At 37.9% G+C, this 15215-nt stretch overlaps 1 protein-coding gene across 2 annotated transcripts in view; it reads right to left on the bottom strand.

Annotated features, from left to right (window-relative positions):
• The window catches only part of LOC308176799 (uncharacterized protein), a 521877-nt gene that overhangs the window by 155498 nt on the left and 351164 nt on the right, over nucleotides 1-15215 (bottom strand). Inside the window, exon 4 of one of the 2 annotated variants that reach the window (XM_080553001.1) lies at nucleotides 9605-12010. The exons of the other annotated variant lie outside the window; for it this stretch is intronic. Within the exon in view, the coding sequence (XP_080409127.1) occupies nucleotides 11744-12010 (267 nt within the window). The 3' untranslated portion in view covers nucleotides 9605-11743. Of the gene's footprint in view, nucleotides 1-9604; nucleotides 12011-15215 lie in introns of those variants that run through there. 2 annotated transcript variants of the gene reach the window in all.

Below are 15215 nucleotides of genomic sequence, written 5' to 3'. Positions count from 1 at the left end.
AGAGGGATTTTTTTTTCCCCACATTTATTTATTTACTCTACTTGGAGTTCACTAAGAGTTTTCCTGTGAAATAAGTTTGTATTAGATTTATTTTGTGATTCACTATGTTTATTTATCTATATCCCATGTATTTTCAGTGATTTCACATCAGGTACAACTTAACAACAAAAGAGAAAACCACCCTCAGTGTAGTTGGGGGCTGGAATATTGACTACCAAAGCTAAACAGAAAACAGGTTCGACATCTGCGTAATACTTTATTATTATTATTATTATTTTTAATAACTAACATAGATTAGATCAAATAGTAGGAAGGAATGAGGTATATTCTTTCCAGGACAACCAACTGTATAGTCTTTGGCTATCAGAGATCCCTGATACAGTGTAAGGATTTAAAATTGTGCTTTTCACTTCCATCTGCCTGCTTCTAATCATGAGCCTAACACTTGGTCTGGGAGGACAACTCTTCCACTAAACCTCCCTTTACCATGGGAAGCCTTTAAAGAACCAGCACCAATGCATTTTAGATCTTAAGATTTCCATACTTCAAGTTACCACAGGATAGGGAAATCTGTCCAGGCAGAAATTTCATTCAGGTAGCATCTACTTATTTTCTTCTCTCTAAGTGAGTCTTTCTTACAGTAGAAGCTACAACAAACTTAATGCAAGAACCACCAGTTTTAAAATTATGTCCGTCTCACCAAACATCAATTTGGTAATAGCTGCCCTTCCATCCTTACATTTTAGAACACATGCTCACACATTAGAATTTGCCAAATGGAGCTCTTGTCCCTTCTAGAGAATTGTATCATTTTGTTCTGCAGACAAAAGATTATAAAACATGCTGTATTGAAATAAGAATAACCGTACTGATATAAGTCACTTATGCACTGAGATAATCCTACAATAGGATCTGTACCTGGAGCTATAAGCATAGTTATTTCAGGAAAAAAAAAAAAAAAGAAAAAAAGGTAAAATGGCCAAGCTGAAGCACAGTGAGTATTGGTGATACCATTTACCTTAGCAAACACAGGATTCAAAACCAAAAATTGAGATACACATCCAACAGTGAACACAGAAAGAATATATATAGCACGGCTACACTCATTTTTATTTATTTTTTCACTAAATATAATTACTTAGCAACTGCTTCCTTGCTTCATACTTCCTACCCTGTTTTTCTTATCTTCCAAAACATCCAGAGATACCACTAAGAACAAAGTAAACTTTATTAAAAGGTTAGAACAGAAATAGAAACTTGACACGTTACTTACAACTAGAACAAAGAGGTGTGAGGAAGTGGCAGCTCCTTATACTGTATCACTGCTCAAATCAATTATAAAACATATATAGGGAAGCCAAGATCTAAACAACAAGTTTTTGTTGTAAAAGCTACATTTAAGTAGGTGTGCACTGAAGGAAGAGAAACAGCAGGTTGGAAATGAAGACTGCCTGAAATTAATGGAAAACTTACTCAGGCCTGACACATCAGGAAAATTGTTCAAGAACACTTCACGCACGTGGAAACAGTCTCAAATCTCCTCCAAGGTCAGCAGGACTTGGGCTGAACTGTTAAGGAAAGGCAACATCTGAAGCTCCCAGTAGCTACATGTTCTCAGGTCTCCTAATGAGCAAGGATACTACTTTAAGATTTACTATTTCATATAAAAGGAGTCTGCTTTTTATTTCCCCTGCCCCCAGCAGATGAGGAACTGCTATTCACTACTTTTAGACAGTAAGTAATTTTGAGGTGCACAGGACGTTTTAATTAGGCCAACACTGTTTTATGCTTTGTATTAGCTATTGATTTATTAGTTCCAATTGAGGATGTAAACTTATTATTAATTTCTACTAAGCCAAATAGCCAAAGGATGAAACATATATTGCAAGCTGATGTTTTTCCAGAAAAGGCAACTAGAGAGGAAAGCTTCCATTTTACGGAAGTTTTCCAGGTGAAATAGCTAAACAACTGCAGCCTCAATTCAGCAAGAAACTTCAACGCCAGATAATTCCTACTGAGCAATGTGATTACTGCCAGTCAAGGAAGGTGCTTATGCACGTGCTTATGCACATCAAGTTGCATGGTAGCTTGTAAACACAATTCATCAACAGTGGCAGCTACTCTGTATGTTAAAACACAGTTTTTTATTCCAAATCATTATGCATAAGATAGTGTGAATAAAGATGTTTCAAATCAGTCCCTCCTCTTAGGCATTTAGTAGACTCAGAGATGCCAGACACCCTTTCTGTTGATCTCTTTAGAACACAGCATTATGATCAAGTGTGTTGGAGAGAGCCCTACTGCAGAGGTGCAGGCTGTGCTTGAGATTTCCTCTCCACCAAAGGGCAAGGTTACATGAGAGGTTTTATGCTGTGATGGAGATTTTGACGTTTGGGCTATCACACACAAAGAGGATGGGTGCTAGTGGCTTTTCTTCCTCACTGTACCTCACCATGCCCTAACTTTCTTTACAGCTGAAGCTTTATGAAAATTTATGAGTAGTTGCCAAAGAACAAACTCTTCAGAGGGAGAGCAAATACACTATGTTTTAAAGAAAAGTGTGCCCAAGTCTCATTATTACTCAACAGTCATATACTGAATGCTTACTGGCATATTTATAAAACTTACTGAACTCAGCAGGTTTGCCTACTAGTCCTCACAGGCTTGCTTCCAGCTTCTGGGTGAGATTTCAGCAATAGCTTTTATGTGTTTGGAAATTTCAACCACCCTTCATTGCAAATGTCAGTTCTAGAAAGAAGACAGAGTCCAGAGAACTGTGGATATTTGCTCGTGTAACAGGTAACAGATGATCTTTTCGTATGCCAGAGACTCACAGGCAAAGTTGATGTAACAGGATTTTCACCCATTAGCAGTTCCCCATTGCATTCCTACTTTAACAGCTCCTGTTTTCTCATTCATTTCTTTGGCAGCATCATGTTTCCAGTTTCTATGCACAACTCTAATATATAATCCCATCACATAACACTCATCCTGCAGCCATGAATCTGACTTCTGACCTATAGCAGTCTGGAGAAAGAACGTGAAAAGCATCACAAAACAGCTTCCCCTTATTTTTAGTTTTAATATGAAATCTCATTTGGAAACTCCAACATGTTATCTGTCATAACATTAGAAGTATCCATCCATTGATCCAGGTAAAAGAAAAGTAGGGGAGATAATATGAACAGAAAGGGATCCTAAGCAATGCTACCCAACAGAGAGGTAAAACGAAATAAACAGCCAAACCACTTGAAACAGCAACAGTTTACCCATGCAAAGCATATACCACCACCACCAACTACTTTGAGCTATATTAAGAAAGAGCCCATTTTTCAGATTTATGCAAAATGAAAATGGGAGCAATGCTTAGAATTGCAATAAGGCTTATAATTTATTGCTTTGAATTTTATGTATTTATCAGAAACTAGCCTTCTTCAAGGCAAGGTCTCTAGCTATTTGCACTTAGGACTTGTTCCACTCCCCCATTTGTACAAAGATAAGTAATGAGACTAAACCATAATTTTCCATTATTTCACCCAATTCAGCTAAATAGAGCAGCAGCAACAAAACAACAAAACTAAGTAAATGAAAGCTCTGCCACATCAGTATCTAACTGGTGAATCAATGTATATGTTTATAAACATGTTTTGCTTGCTTACTAAATACAGTTTTGAGATTTCTGCCTTATGTTTTGATAGCTATATATCAAGTTTGGCTGAATGGGTCTGTATTTATGAATGTGGGGAAGTGTTGATAATCAGTACAAAAAAAAGAGGAAGAAAGACCATCTCTATAAAGCCACCCTCAATATTCTCTCTCTCTTCAAATAGTAGTTTAGGTACGAAAGTTCACAAACCTACAGCAAGTAACACTATTACCAACACAATGAGAGGAATTGTAGGGCAATCTGCACAGCATGGGTATTTTTAAACCCAAAGGGCTGAAAATACTGCAATTTCAGCCTGGATAGCAGACTGTTCGTCCTAAACTCTTTGCTGAAGCAGAGAATATTCCTCATGTGAAGTTCTTGCTTCTGAAGCGCACTTTGAGAAAGCAGAACTCCACCAACATAGACGAAATTCCTGCATCACACCACTCAGCTGCGCAGTTCAGTTGCCCATACCCTAAGTCACTGCTGTCATATATTCAACCAATGCCTGGTTAATAATTCAGAAATACGAAAATATAATGCAGCACTTTCAGAATTTTGCATATACATCTCTTCTAATTTAGAACTTTTTGTCAACAGCAGACCTCTCAACTGTTTAGAAATTCTTTTTGATGACCACCTGTTGCACTGTTTTAATTTTCCTTTGATTAAGACAAAAATTACCTGGGGCTGGAAAGAATAAATTAAGAAAAATAATCTCCTATTGCTTATCAGGAAAAATAGCAGAATTTTCTTTAAATGCTCTTAGTCTTGTACTGAATAATTATACTCATCATAAATTAGTATTTTTTAAACAGTGACATAAAGCTTCCAAATCACTACGTATAATTTTCCCACACACGTCACACACAGGAGTTAGCTGAGCAAACAGAAAAGCAATCAACTTTGAAGCTTTCCTTTCATGTTTGCCAAATCAAACATTAAAAAATAGCATAGAGAGAAAAGAGCTGTTTTTCCCAAATGATGTGTGATGTAAATACTGCCCTTGTTCAGTCCCAAATTTAAAACAATGCCAAGGTTCCTGACTGAAGAGTCAGATTAGGAGTTCCAAAGGCTCAGCTGCCAAATTCTGAAAGAACATGTGGGGTAACACGTTTAATCAGCATCATAAGACCAATGTGTTGTCTAGCTAAAAATAAGTACAAGTATCAATTTGCAATTCAGCCTCCCCAGCTGGTGAAAAGAAGAAATGAGAATGTCCAGGAGATGGTATATGTACCATGGCGGATTGGTTTGGGTGCCTTTTTAAAAAAAAAAAAAAAAGGCAAAAAAAAAACTATTTGGTTACATTACATTACTTCAAGGGAAAGATCAGATCCTGAGAAGAGTGTTTGTAATCTTCATCACCTGTCTGAACACCACTTGATTGTTACTGAATATAGCAATATTTCTGAGAAGAAACTTAAGAAGAAAGAAGGGCATCGCACCTGTCTTTTTACCTTACTTTCAGTCAGCCTCTATCAGTAATTCTTTCTTTTACTTCCTTTTTGGCAGCTTAAATGAAAACAGGACCAAGCATTGATCACCTTCCCCCCTCCCCCCCCCCCGGCCCCTCAAAAAAAGGGTCAAATACTGTTCCACAGAATATCAGTGGACAAAACCAGAGATCAAGAAACAGTGTCATTACACAAGAAACATATAGAACTCAATTTGGAAAAAAATAACTTTGGAAACCTCAGGGGCAGGAGAGAATCGAGCTATGAAACATTAAATGACTTTGAGACAAAGATTTAATCTGAATGTTCAGCAAATAGGGAAGATACAAATTACTATTGCTGTTTCAAATACTAATGTCATCTGTCTACCAAAACATTACAAGTTCCAAAGTTTTGTTACAATATTTTATTACTTTTAAGTGGTAAGAGCAATGAAGACACAAGAGCTCCTGAACCTACAAATAAACCAGCTAATTAGCTGCAGAACTATAACCACAGAGCTACCCACAGCGTATTGATGGACAAGCATAGCTTTAGGCATGAATTGTAACTCACAAATCCTCTTAGACAAATTCCTCTACAAGCTAGGGAGCTCTGTGGCATAATGTGAACACCAAATTCGGAGTTCTCATAAACTGTCACATAAAAGGTAAGACTAGTTTCTGACATGTTTCAAGATATGTACATCAGCTTTAAAACACAGCTTAGCCTAATTTTTCTCCCATATTCCCAATTTTGTTGCATTGTAAGACACCAGTAGTTTCTGAGGAGTTTCTTCATTTACATGAGCACATACACAAAACCATACACTGTATATTTAGTATATTTTCTTTAATGTGTTCCCTGGGAATGCATGCCAAAACTTTGGCATTACTCTACTGACTGACCAGTGAAGCTTCCTGTCAAAATCCTGAGAAGTGACACTTTGACACTTCCCTTCAAATTTTGCAAATGTTATTTAAATGTACACTGGGTGTGGGTGCATGAATTCCTGAAAACAGAAAAAATAGCCCTTCCATAAAGGAGGAAGCATTTTGTTAAAGTAGTATGGTGTGCTCTCAAAGAGCAAGGAGGATTCTTAGGGATTACTTAATTTTGGAGACATTTCTGACTAGTTTTTCTGTTGCTTCTGGTACACTTAAAAGACTAGGAAATAGTCTTGAAATGTCCCCTCATCTACTAGCAGTGATATTTTTCTTCCTATTCTAAATAATACCTCTCTCTTAAAAAGCATGTTCAAACCATAATCTGAAAATCCATATAAGCATGGCAAACATACCATCTCATTTCAAACAGGAAAGGAAAAGGTTAAAACAAAAGATCTTTTAGAGCAGCAGCAAGAAGAGCTCCAGAATCCATCGGAAACTTTATACCCTCTGTAATTCCAGCAGAAGTGGACAGAACACAAACAGACAGGCTATCAGTTCTCAATAATATTTACACAACTTAACATTTTACAGACAAGCAACAAATCTATTGCCCTGAAAAGTTTTAAGTGCTCTGATAAATAGTTCAGTTAAAAACATGGAAATTGTTAAGAAGTGGTAATTTATTAGTGAAATCCTTATATATATATATGCAATTTTAATCCCATTGATGTAACTGACCTTCAAAACAAAAACATGTTTTAGTGTCCATTCCAGTTTTTGTAATAAACATAGAGCTTCCTTCTTCTGACTTCATAATTCAATCTGATAATTTTATAACTTTTATAAGACACTATGAAATGCTCATCCCACAAGAGAATCCAAGGGGTATTCATCTCTACAGTTTGGAACTCAAACACACCTTCTGTAAAATGTATTTTGCCCATCTTTGCTCAGAAAACACATACTGTCTTCAAAGAGGACTCCACATAGTTCTCTGACACAAAGCCAAGAGGTTTCTTCTAAAAGGCATGCAGACTTCAATAGTCAGAAAAGTGGCACAGTCCCACCTTGCATACTTTGTTACAGATCAGAACATCAGGAATTGCAAAGTTTCTCAGTTTTACATCATTGGACATCATTTACTACTTATCATTTATTCTGAAAAATAGGTAGAACTGACTCAGGGCGGAAATGCAGCAAGTGCTGAAACACCATCCTGAATATAGTTATGTATGGCTGTGTAAATAATCTGGACATAAATAGAACTCATCTTCAGATAAAAAAATACCTTCTCTAACATAATTACAGACCTGTCTACACTGGTGTGTACAATCCCATCACTACGGCAAAGAATAGGAACCGTTTTAGAAAATAAATATATATATATATATATGATAACAGAAGTGTGCGTTGGGAGTCAGATGAAAAGCAAAATGAATCCTTTAACCACTCATCCAAGCACCAAAAAATAAAATAAGTACATAAACTTGATTGTTGCCATAGAGATTGCATAGAGGCTTTCAAATCTCTTCTAGCACCATGTTTGCTCAGTGATCTGTCCCAAGACACAGATTATTTCCTTTATTAGTACAGTGCTTTCCACATCTTGCCTGTCAGCTCAGTAAGATGTCACAGGTAAAAATCTCTTCTGAGGGCAACAAGATATTTCTCAAGAGCTGTTTGATTAGAGAACAAACATTAAGAACAACTAAACAACAGCATTTTTATTTTTTAACCTGGATTTTGTTTTTAATTGTTTCAGAAGTTAATAGCTCATCCTAGAACATGGCAATCGTATTATCAGTGGCAGGTAATAACATATTTACTAGAAAGTTAGATCACATTGTCCAGAGGTGCTGAAAAACTCTCATAACAGCAACCCCAGTCAGACAGATTTCCTTCACTGCACCATTTGCAAATGTTGGGATGAAATATCCCTCTGAAATTCACGGGGCTAAATATTCATCTACTGAGTCTAGCAACCCCCCTCCAATTGCCCATTAGTTTTTCAAATGAAAAGTTTAAATGACATTTTGATTTCCACCTGATTCCACCTTCCTGAAAAGCCTGGAGAGTAACCAAATGGAAATTTTTTGTTGTTGTTTGCTTCTGCAGAAGGCAAGGCACAGCCTCCAGAAGTGCTGGCTGCTTTCCCTTCCTATTCCCTGCACTGAAGACTAAGAACACAAAAAGATTTTAGCCTTGTCTGAGCATACCAACATTTAACCCATTCTGAGATATTTTTACTATCCAAGAAGGAATGAACTTAGGGGAAGCTGCATATTTCCCTGCCCCACTCCAGATGGGAAAGCTTAGGTATTCTGTTTGGTGGTATAAAACATGAAAGTTCAATAGAGGAAACAATTCGTGCCAAAACATGCATAATATGTTACCAATGGGGAAGAAACAGATTTTTTTTTCCCCACTACTGCACAGAGTAGTTAATTAGGTTAGTACAGGAGATGACATCTGGTCTAACAATGACACATCCCCAAAGAAGTGGAAAAAAAACCTTAATTAAGATGAAGAATCAGATTACAGCCTAGATAATAAAGAAAAAAATGTTTGGGAAGAAAGAAGATTTAAAAGTCATTGAGGAACTCAAAAAGGGACTGACCCCAAGCCAGCGTGTGCTACCAGGAAGAGGCGCCTCTGCAATAAAATCAACTGTCTTACCGGTGAACACTAAAATCAGGAGTATGTCCAAACTGGGAAGGGTCTGTAACAACTATTAGACAGTAGTTATTTATTTTACCTTTCCTTGCACACAGAAGATACGGTGCCCTGGCTCTTTGGAAGCTATCACAGCATACAACTCACTGGTGTCACTGCTATTAAACCCCTTCGTGTGCAGGGGAAAACAATTTACAAGCTAATGATTGTACCAGTATTATCTTTGCCAGGACACTTGCTCTTGCCAGCATGAGCAGACAGATCATCACCAGACCTCTGTGTCTTACCTCAATCAGAACTTGCTCTGATTCCTATACTTACTCTGCACTGTCCAACTCCATGAAAAGAGACCCTAGATGTCAGTGCAGCTTCTCAGTGGATTACTCTCCTTTGCCCTGCACCTCACTGTAGGAACCCTTCAGTAGCACTGCACTCAATACAGAGGCTCCAAGGCTAGCCTTCTGATGCTACCATAAGTTACCGTAGGCAACTCTGTAGCACTGCTACAAACATTAAATCATTTTATGTGCAAGGAAGGGACAGGCCAGAGCATGAACATCTGAAGCAAAAGGTCTTAAGTAAACCCCAGTTCTAACACAAATGCCTAATCCTATGACCAAAGGATTAGTTGTCTCAGTTTACAGCAAATGGTTTAATTAGAACACCGTCTGTCTGAAGTTTTTCTGATGACTAGAAGAGCCTAGAAGTAGATTAAAACATATGCTACTACAGTGTTAGAATAATAAAGCAGCCAGACTTACTCAGATCTATGAAATAATTTACATAATCTTTTTCTATTAGAGTCACACGTTTTAAGACTGATCTCGTTTATGAAACCCACAGAGCTTCTGTTGTTGTGTTAGAGGAGTAGCATCAATACCCTAACCTGGCAGCTGACCGTACTGAGAGATTACTCAGAAGGATCTCACTAAGGAGCTGCCTGGAAGCAAATGATTAGGTGGAATCTCTCTTCTTTTAAAAAAACTTATTTTTAAGAAGTGTTCTATTACAGATGTCAAAGCATACTATGTCTTGCAAAATCTTCATTCCACAGCACTCCAGAAGACAAAACATACATACAAGGCTCGGTTAATAGACTGAACTTCACTCCGTAAGTTTCCTCAGTTGGGAAGTACTATTACTAGTTATAGAATGATCTAATTAAAGATGGAACATGTATATAAAGATGGAACATGTACATATCCTATTGCTCTTTTTCCTATGGTGTACTTGTACCTTGTTAACATTTATGTTATTCCTATTACGTACACACAATAAATGAGGAAGAGTAGAATTTGTCATCATCGTAAGTATTTTTCAGATCTGTGACAATTTATGAGAATGAAGGAAAATGTAGCTTGCAAACTGATCAGGTCCAATTAAAATATTTAAATTATTTTACAAACATGAGCCTATATCATATTAAAACATTAATATGTACATGTACTCTTTAAATTGATATATGCAGTCAGTGCTGTGGCAATTACTTAATGACACAAGATTTCTGTATTCCATGAATTGCTGTGAAGTGTTCTACATGAAAGAATAACATGTCTAATTTTACTCTGAGGATGAATTGTCATGCAGAAATGTCCATTAGATTTAACCATTACTAAAAAAAAACAGGGTAATAAATCATTTTGCTTCAAATGAAGAAGCAGCACCTTTCTCTGTTTGGTTGTTCAGTCATAATTATGATAAATGGACATTCCAGGACAGGTGAATTTTAACAGGCATGCAATATGTTTAGATTAATTAGATTTTGTTTTCTAAAGATGTTCTCTTATTCTGTGAATGAGAGAATGAAGTAACACGGAATATACAAGCATTCATTGTTGTATTAAGAAGCTTTTTGTTCTAATAACAAGTTCTACTGAAATCGATAGAACTTTACAGAAGTGCTGGTAGGAGAACATGAAGGAAGATGCAGTAGCTATTCTGAATTGCTCAATCAAGTTTGTACACTTCTGCCCATGAAACCCCACACATGAAAAACTGGACACAAAGCATGCAGAGAACACAAACACATCTAACACAAGCATCTTAAATAACGATCCAAAAAACTATTTTAAATTTCTATAACAGATAAGATTGTCCTTTAGCCAAAGCATTCTAAATTCTTTCCCCATACTTATGCATAGCAACTGTTTTAAAGTGCAGCAAATCAGAGAAAAACACATTCCTCCAAGACACCCTCAAAGCCCTCTGCAGTTCCCAGGCCATTTTGCAGCTTTCCTTGTAGGTCATGTTTTCTAGTATGCTGTTAATTTTCTATCCTCCTCCTCTAGAGGCCCCCCAGCCCTCAACACACTTGAACTGAAGCCTAGTATGAAACCTAGATACTTCCATTAAGATCTCATCCTTGCTGAAACTTGTGGCCCACAGAAGCACGTTGTTGACTCCTACTTAAATTGTGACCTACACTAACTCACTGGTCCTTTCTGAATTAGAATAGTTACCTTATCAACCATTTCCCTTCTTCAGTGTGTATTCCTTCCACACCTGCACACGTATGATACTCTGCACTTGATTCTCTTAAATGTCATCCTATTTTTGACAGGCCACTCCTCTAATTTCTATACTATTTTGAAGTTGAAGCTTAATCTCCAAAATGCTAGGAGATGGTCAGATTCATAAAATATGCAATTTAACAATTCCATTAGCTAGACAATTAATGAAAATGCAAGCAACCATAGGGTCCAGGAAATAACTTGATTTCATTCAAAGTATTCAAATAGCCACATACCAAAATAGCTCCTCTTAAAGCAGTTTTCCAAACAGATTTGCATCCTACATTATTTTAATCTAAACCACTTATATTTCTCTCAGGAAAATGTGAATGAAACACTGTCAAAAGTATAACTGGATTCAAAGTGCAGGACTAAACAAAACCTGTTTCCATACTTTAAGAGAAAATTAGTTTGGTTGGACAGTCTGTTCTTATCAAGTCTGAGTTAACTGTTTTCCATCCCTTTGCTTACAGACACATACAAATGCTTAACTTGCAGAACAATTAAATTAGCATTTTTCCCACAACTTGAACAGGATGTGTCTAGAAATTCCTGGCCCCTCCTTTCTTCCCATTCTCAAGTTTTTCAAATTCTTCCAATATATTGGATGTGGATGTGATCTACCTTGACTTCAGTAAGGCTTTTGACACCGTTTCCCACAGCATTCTCCTCAAGAAACTGGCTGCTCGTGGCTTGGACTGGCGTACGCTTCGTTGGGTTAAAAACTGGCTGGATGGTCGGGCCCAAAGAGTTGTAGTGAATGGAGCCAAATCCAGTTGGAGGCTGGTCACTAGTGGAGTCCCCCAGGGCTCCGTGCTGGGGCCAGTCCTCTTCAATATCTTTATCGATGACCTGGATGAGGGGATCGAGTGCACCCTCAGTAAGTTTGCAGACGACACCAAGTTAGGTGCGTGTGTCTATCTGCTCGAGCGAAGGAAGGCTCTGCAGGAGGATCTGGATAGGCTGGACTGATGGGCTGAGGTCAACTGTATGAAGTTCAACAAGGCCAAGTGCCGGGTCCTGCACCTGGGGCGTAACAATCGCAAGCAGAGCTACAGGCTGGGAGATGAGTGGTTGGAAAACTGCCTGGCAGAGAAGGACCTGGGAATACTGGTTGATAGCTGGCTGAATATGAGCCACCAGTGTGCCCAGGTGGCCAAGAAGGCCAACAGCATCCTGGCTTGCATAAGAAACAGTGTGGTCAGCAGGGCTAGGGAAGTGATTGTCCCCCTGTACTCGGCTCTGGTGAGGCCACACCTCAAGTACTGTGTTCAGTTTTGGGCCCCTCACTACAAGAAGGACATGGAGGTGCTCGAGAGAGTCCAGAGAAGGGCAATGAAGCTGGTGAGGGGTCTGGAGAACAAGTCTTAGGAGGAGCGGCTGAGGGAGCTGGGGTTGTTCAGCCTGGAGAAGAGGAGGCTCAGGGGAGACCTCATCACTCTCTATAGGTACCTTAAAGGAGGCTGTAGCAAGGTAGGGGTTCGTCTATTCTCCCACGTGCCTGGTGACAGGACGAGGGGGAATGGGCTAAAGTTGCGCCAGGGGAGGTTTAGGTTGGATATTAGGAAGAACTTCTTTACTGAAAGGGTTGTTAGGCATTGGAATGGGCTGCCCAGGGAAGTGGTTGAGTCACCATCCCTGGAGGTCTTTAAGATTTGTTTAGATGTAGAGCTTAGTGATATGATTTAGTGGAGGTCTTGTTAGTGTTAGGTCAGAGGTTGAACTAGATGATCTTGGAGGTCTCTTCCAACCTAGACGATTCTGTGATATTATACATCTGTCACGAAATCTTGACAATAATTGCCAACAACTCTTATCTCATTAGTGAACTTCAATTACACCATGATGAAATTCCTCATGCTTTTTCATCGCCTCTTCTTTCCCAATTACATACTATGGTCTCTGCCTTACGTTACTACTGCTATGAGCCACACAGAATTAAAAACACAGACCTACTGAGCATCACTTGTTGACAGCTTCCCTACTGTACTGACCAGCGATAATGCCTTTCCTCTTTACCTTATTGCCAACAAAGGCAAAAGAATAATAACAAAAAATTAACCAACATGCTATTTTGTTTGAAGAATTATGTTCCATACCTCAGGTTTTCCTGGATGACTACAATCTAACTTTGGAATTTTCCCTTATCAGCCTGGCCCTGCCTCCTCTGCTTGCACCTTCCATTTTTGCATCTGATATCCCATGTGAAATCATGATTTAGCCTGAACTCATTTGCTGCCTTTCCTCTACAACACATTTTTCCACTATTGTCTGTAATACAATTTATTTAAGGAACTGGCAACTTTTTTTCAACACCCTTTTTGCTTAGACTAGGCATCCAGGAGAACCCACCTACTAATTCTCTGAATTCCTGAAATCCATTGCTTCTATTTGAACACAGTTCCTAACCTCTAGCAAGTCTCTACTAAACATACTCAAACTAAAACCCTTCAATGGTTTGCAACTTCGTTAGATTGGGAGTGGTTTTTCAATGAAATACAGGTGTTAAATACAACTGAGACCTTGTTACCAAATTCAAGCATCTGCTTCAAAATAAATATGTAGTACAGGTTTTCAGAAAGAGAAATTAGAAACTTTTAGTATAGGAAAAATTAGCATATTCTTGTAAGCTTGAAAACAATCGTACCATCTTTTCTACATCTTTCTATAACAAGCAAAGAATTCTCCTGAAGGATACATATGAATGTTTTCACTTTGAAAAATTAAAATCTAGGAAGATTCTAAACAACTGAAAGTGGAAATGTCTCGCCTTTTTCCCAGTTGGTAATGATCTATGACCAGAACTCCTTCTGGCCACAACACATACCAACAAAATGGAGTAACAACCTTACTTACATACAGTAAACCTGAGTATTCTGCAGCTCTATCTTTGTACTTCAGCACATACATGAAATAAGGAAAGAATCTTTGGCTCTACAACGTACCACTTTGAAAGCAAACTTAGATGGTGCTTGAGTCTGAATGAACTCTATTAAGAGGGGAATATTCCATTAGGAGATCTGAGCCTTTGAGGGGTGGTGGCAGAAATAGTTAAAAGAGTATTAGAGCAAAGTAAAAGAATTTGCATAAGTAGGCAGGCTCATCTGAGATGAAAAAACACAGTAACAGAATAAGCTTAAGGTCCTTATTCTCGACATTTTTCCAGATAAGCAATTTGCAGGCACAACCCCCATTCATTTCTCCTGGACACTACAAAAAGTCTTGAATGCAGCAAAGGTGGTGTTTAAGGTGACTCATAGCAGTACAGATCACATGCAGCGCAAGGCTTATATCTTAGATATAACATATCCCTAAATCCTCCATGACACATAAAAGCTTTAGGTAATTGAATTTCATTTACCATCTCTTTCAACATCTCTTGAAGCATAAAGACTTCTGCCCCTTTCCACTGTGGATTATTCTGACCAGCTGGACAGCAGTTTTCTATTAAAAGCTTTAACTCATAATTATGATACCTAAGTACCATACATACAAGGGCCTGTTACTCATAATTTCCATTATAAGTCCTATTTGTGAGATCAATGCTTTACTGATTTTATCCTTTATGTACCGAAATATGTCTAAATCCTACTCTTAGCTGTGAGGTTATATCCTCCAAAATTTTAGCCCTTTTTTTTTCCCCCATAAGTTTAGAACTCCTTTCATTTCTAGCTGTTTCAGAAAGCCATTTACATTCTAGCTGCTGTGCAGTCAGTGGACTATCTCATAGAGATTACATGGAATTCTTCTCTTATAGGTTACATAGTTGACATTTTCAGTTCTCATTCACTATGAGGAAATAAAGAAATGCAGTAAAAGTCCACAAAAACTAGCCACCTTGCCAAAGAGGTGCAATCTGGAAGTTAAAGCAAATTAAAGCTAATTAGTTTGTGTTATCAGAATGTGTAACCTAATTTGAGTGGAACAGTAAAAAAAGTTACCACAGTTTTAATATTTTGGATATATAATTTTTCTGTTGTTGTTGGACTCAAAGTCGATTAACAGTTCATAACAATAAACAGGTCTTACTTTTTGAAACCTAGATCTGTTTTATTTG

This window comes from Anser brachyrhynchus (assembly GCF_964034855.1).
Source record: "Anser brachyrhynchus genome assembly, chromosome: 12".
In the NCBI taxonomy this organism is placed as follows: Eukaryota; Metazoa; Chordata; class Aves; order Anseriformes; family Anatidae; genus Anser; species Anser brachyrhynchus.
The sequence above is the reverse complement of the archived record's forward strand: the minus strand, read 5'-3'. Positions and strand labels throughout refer to the sequence as shown.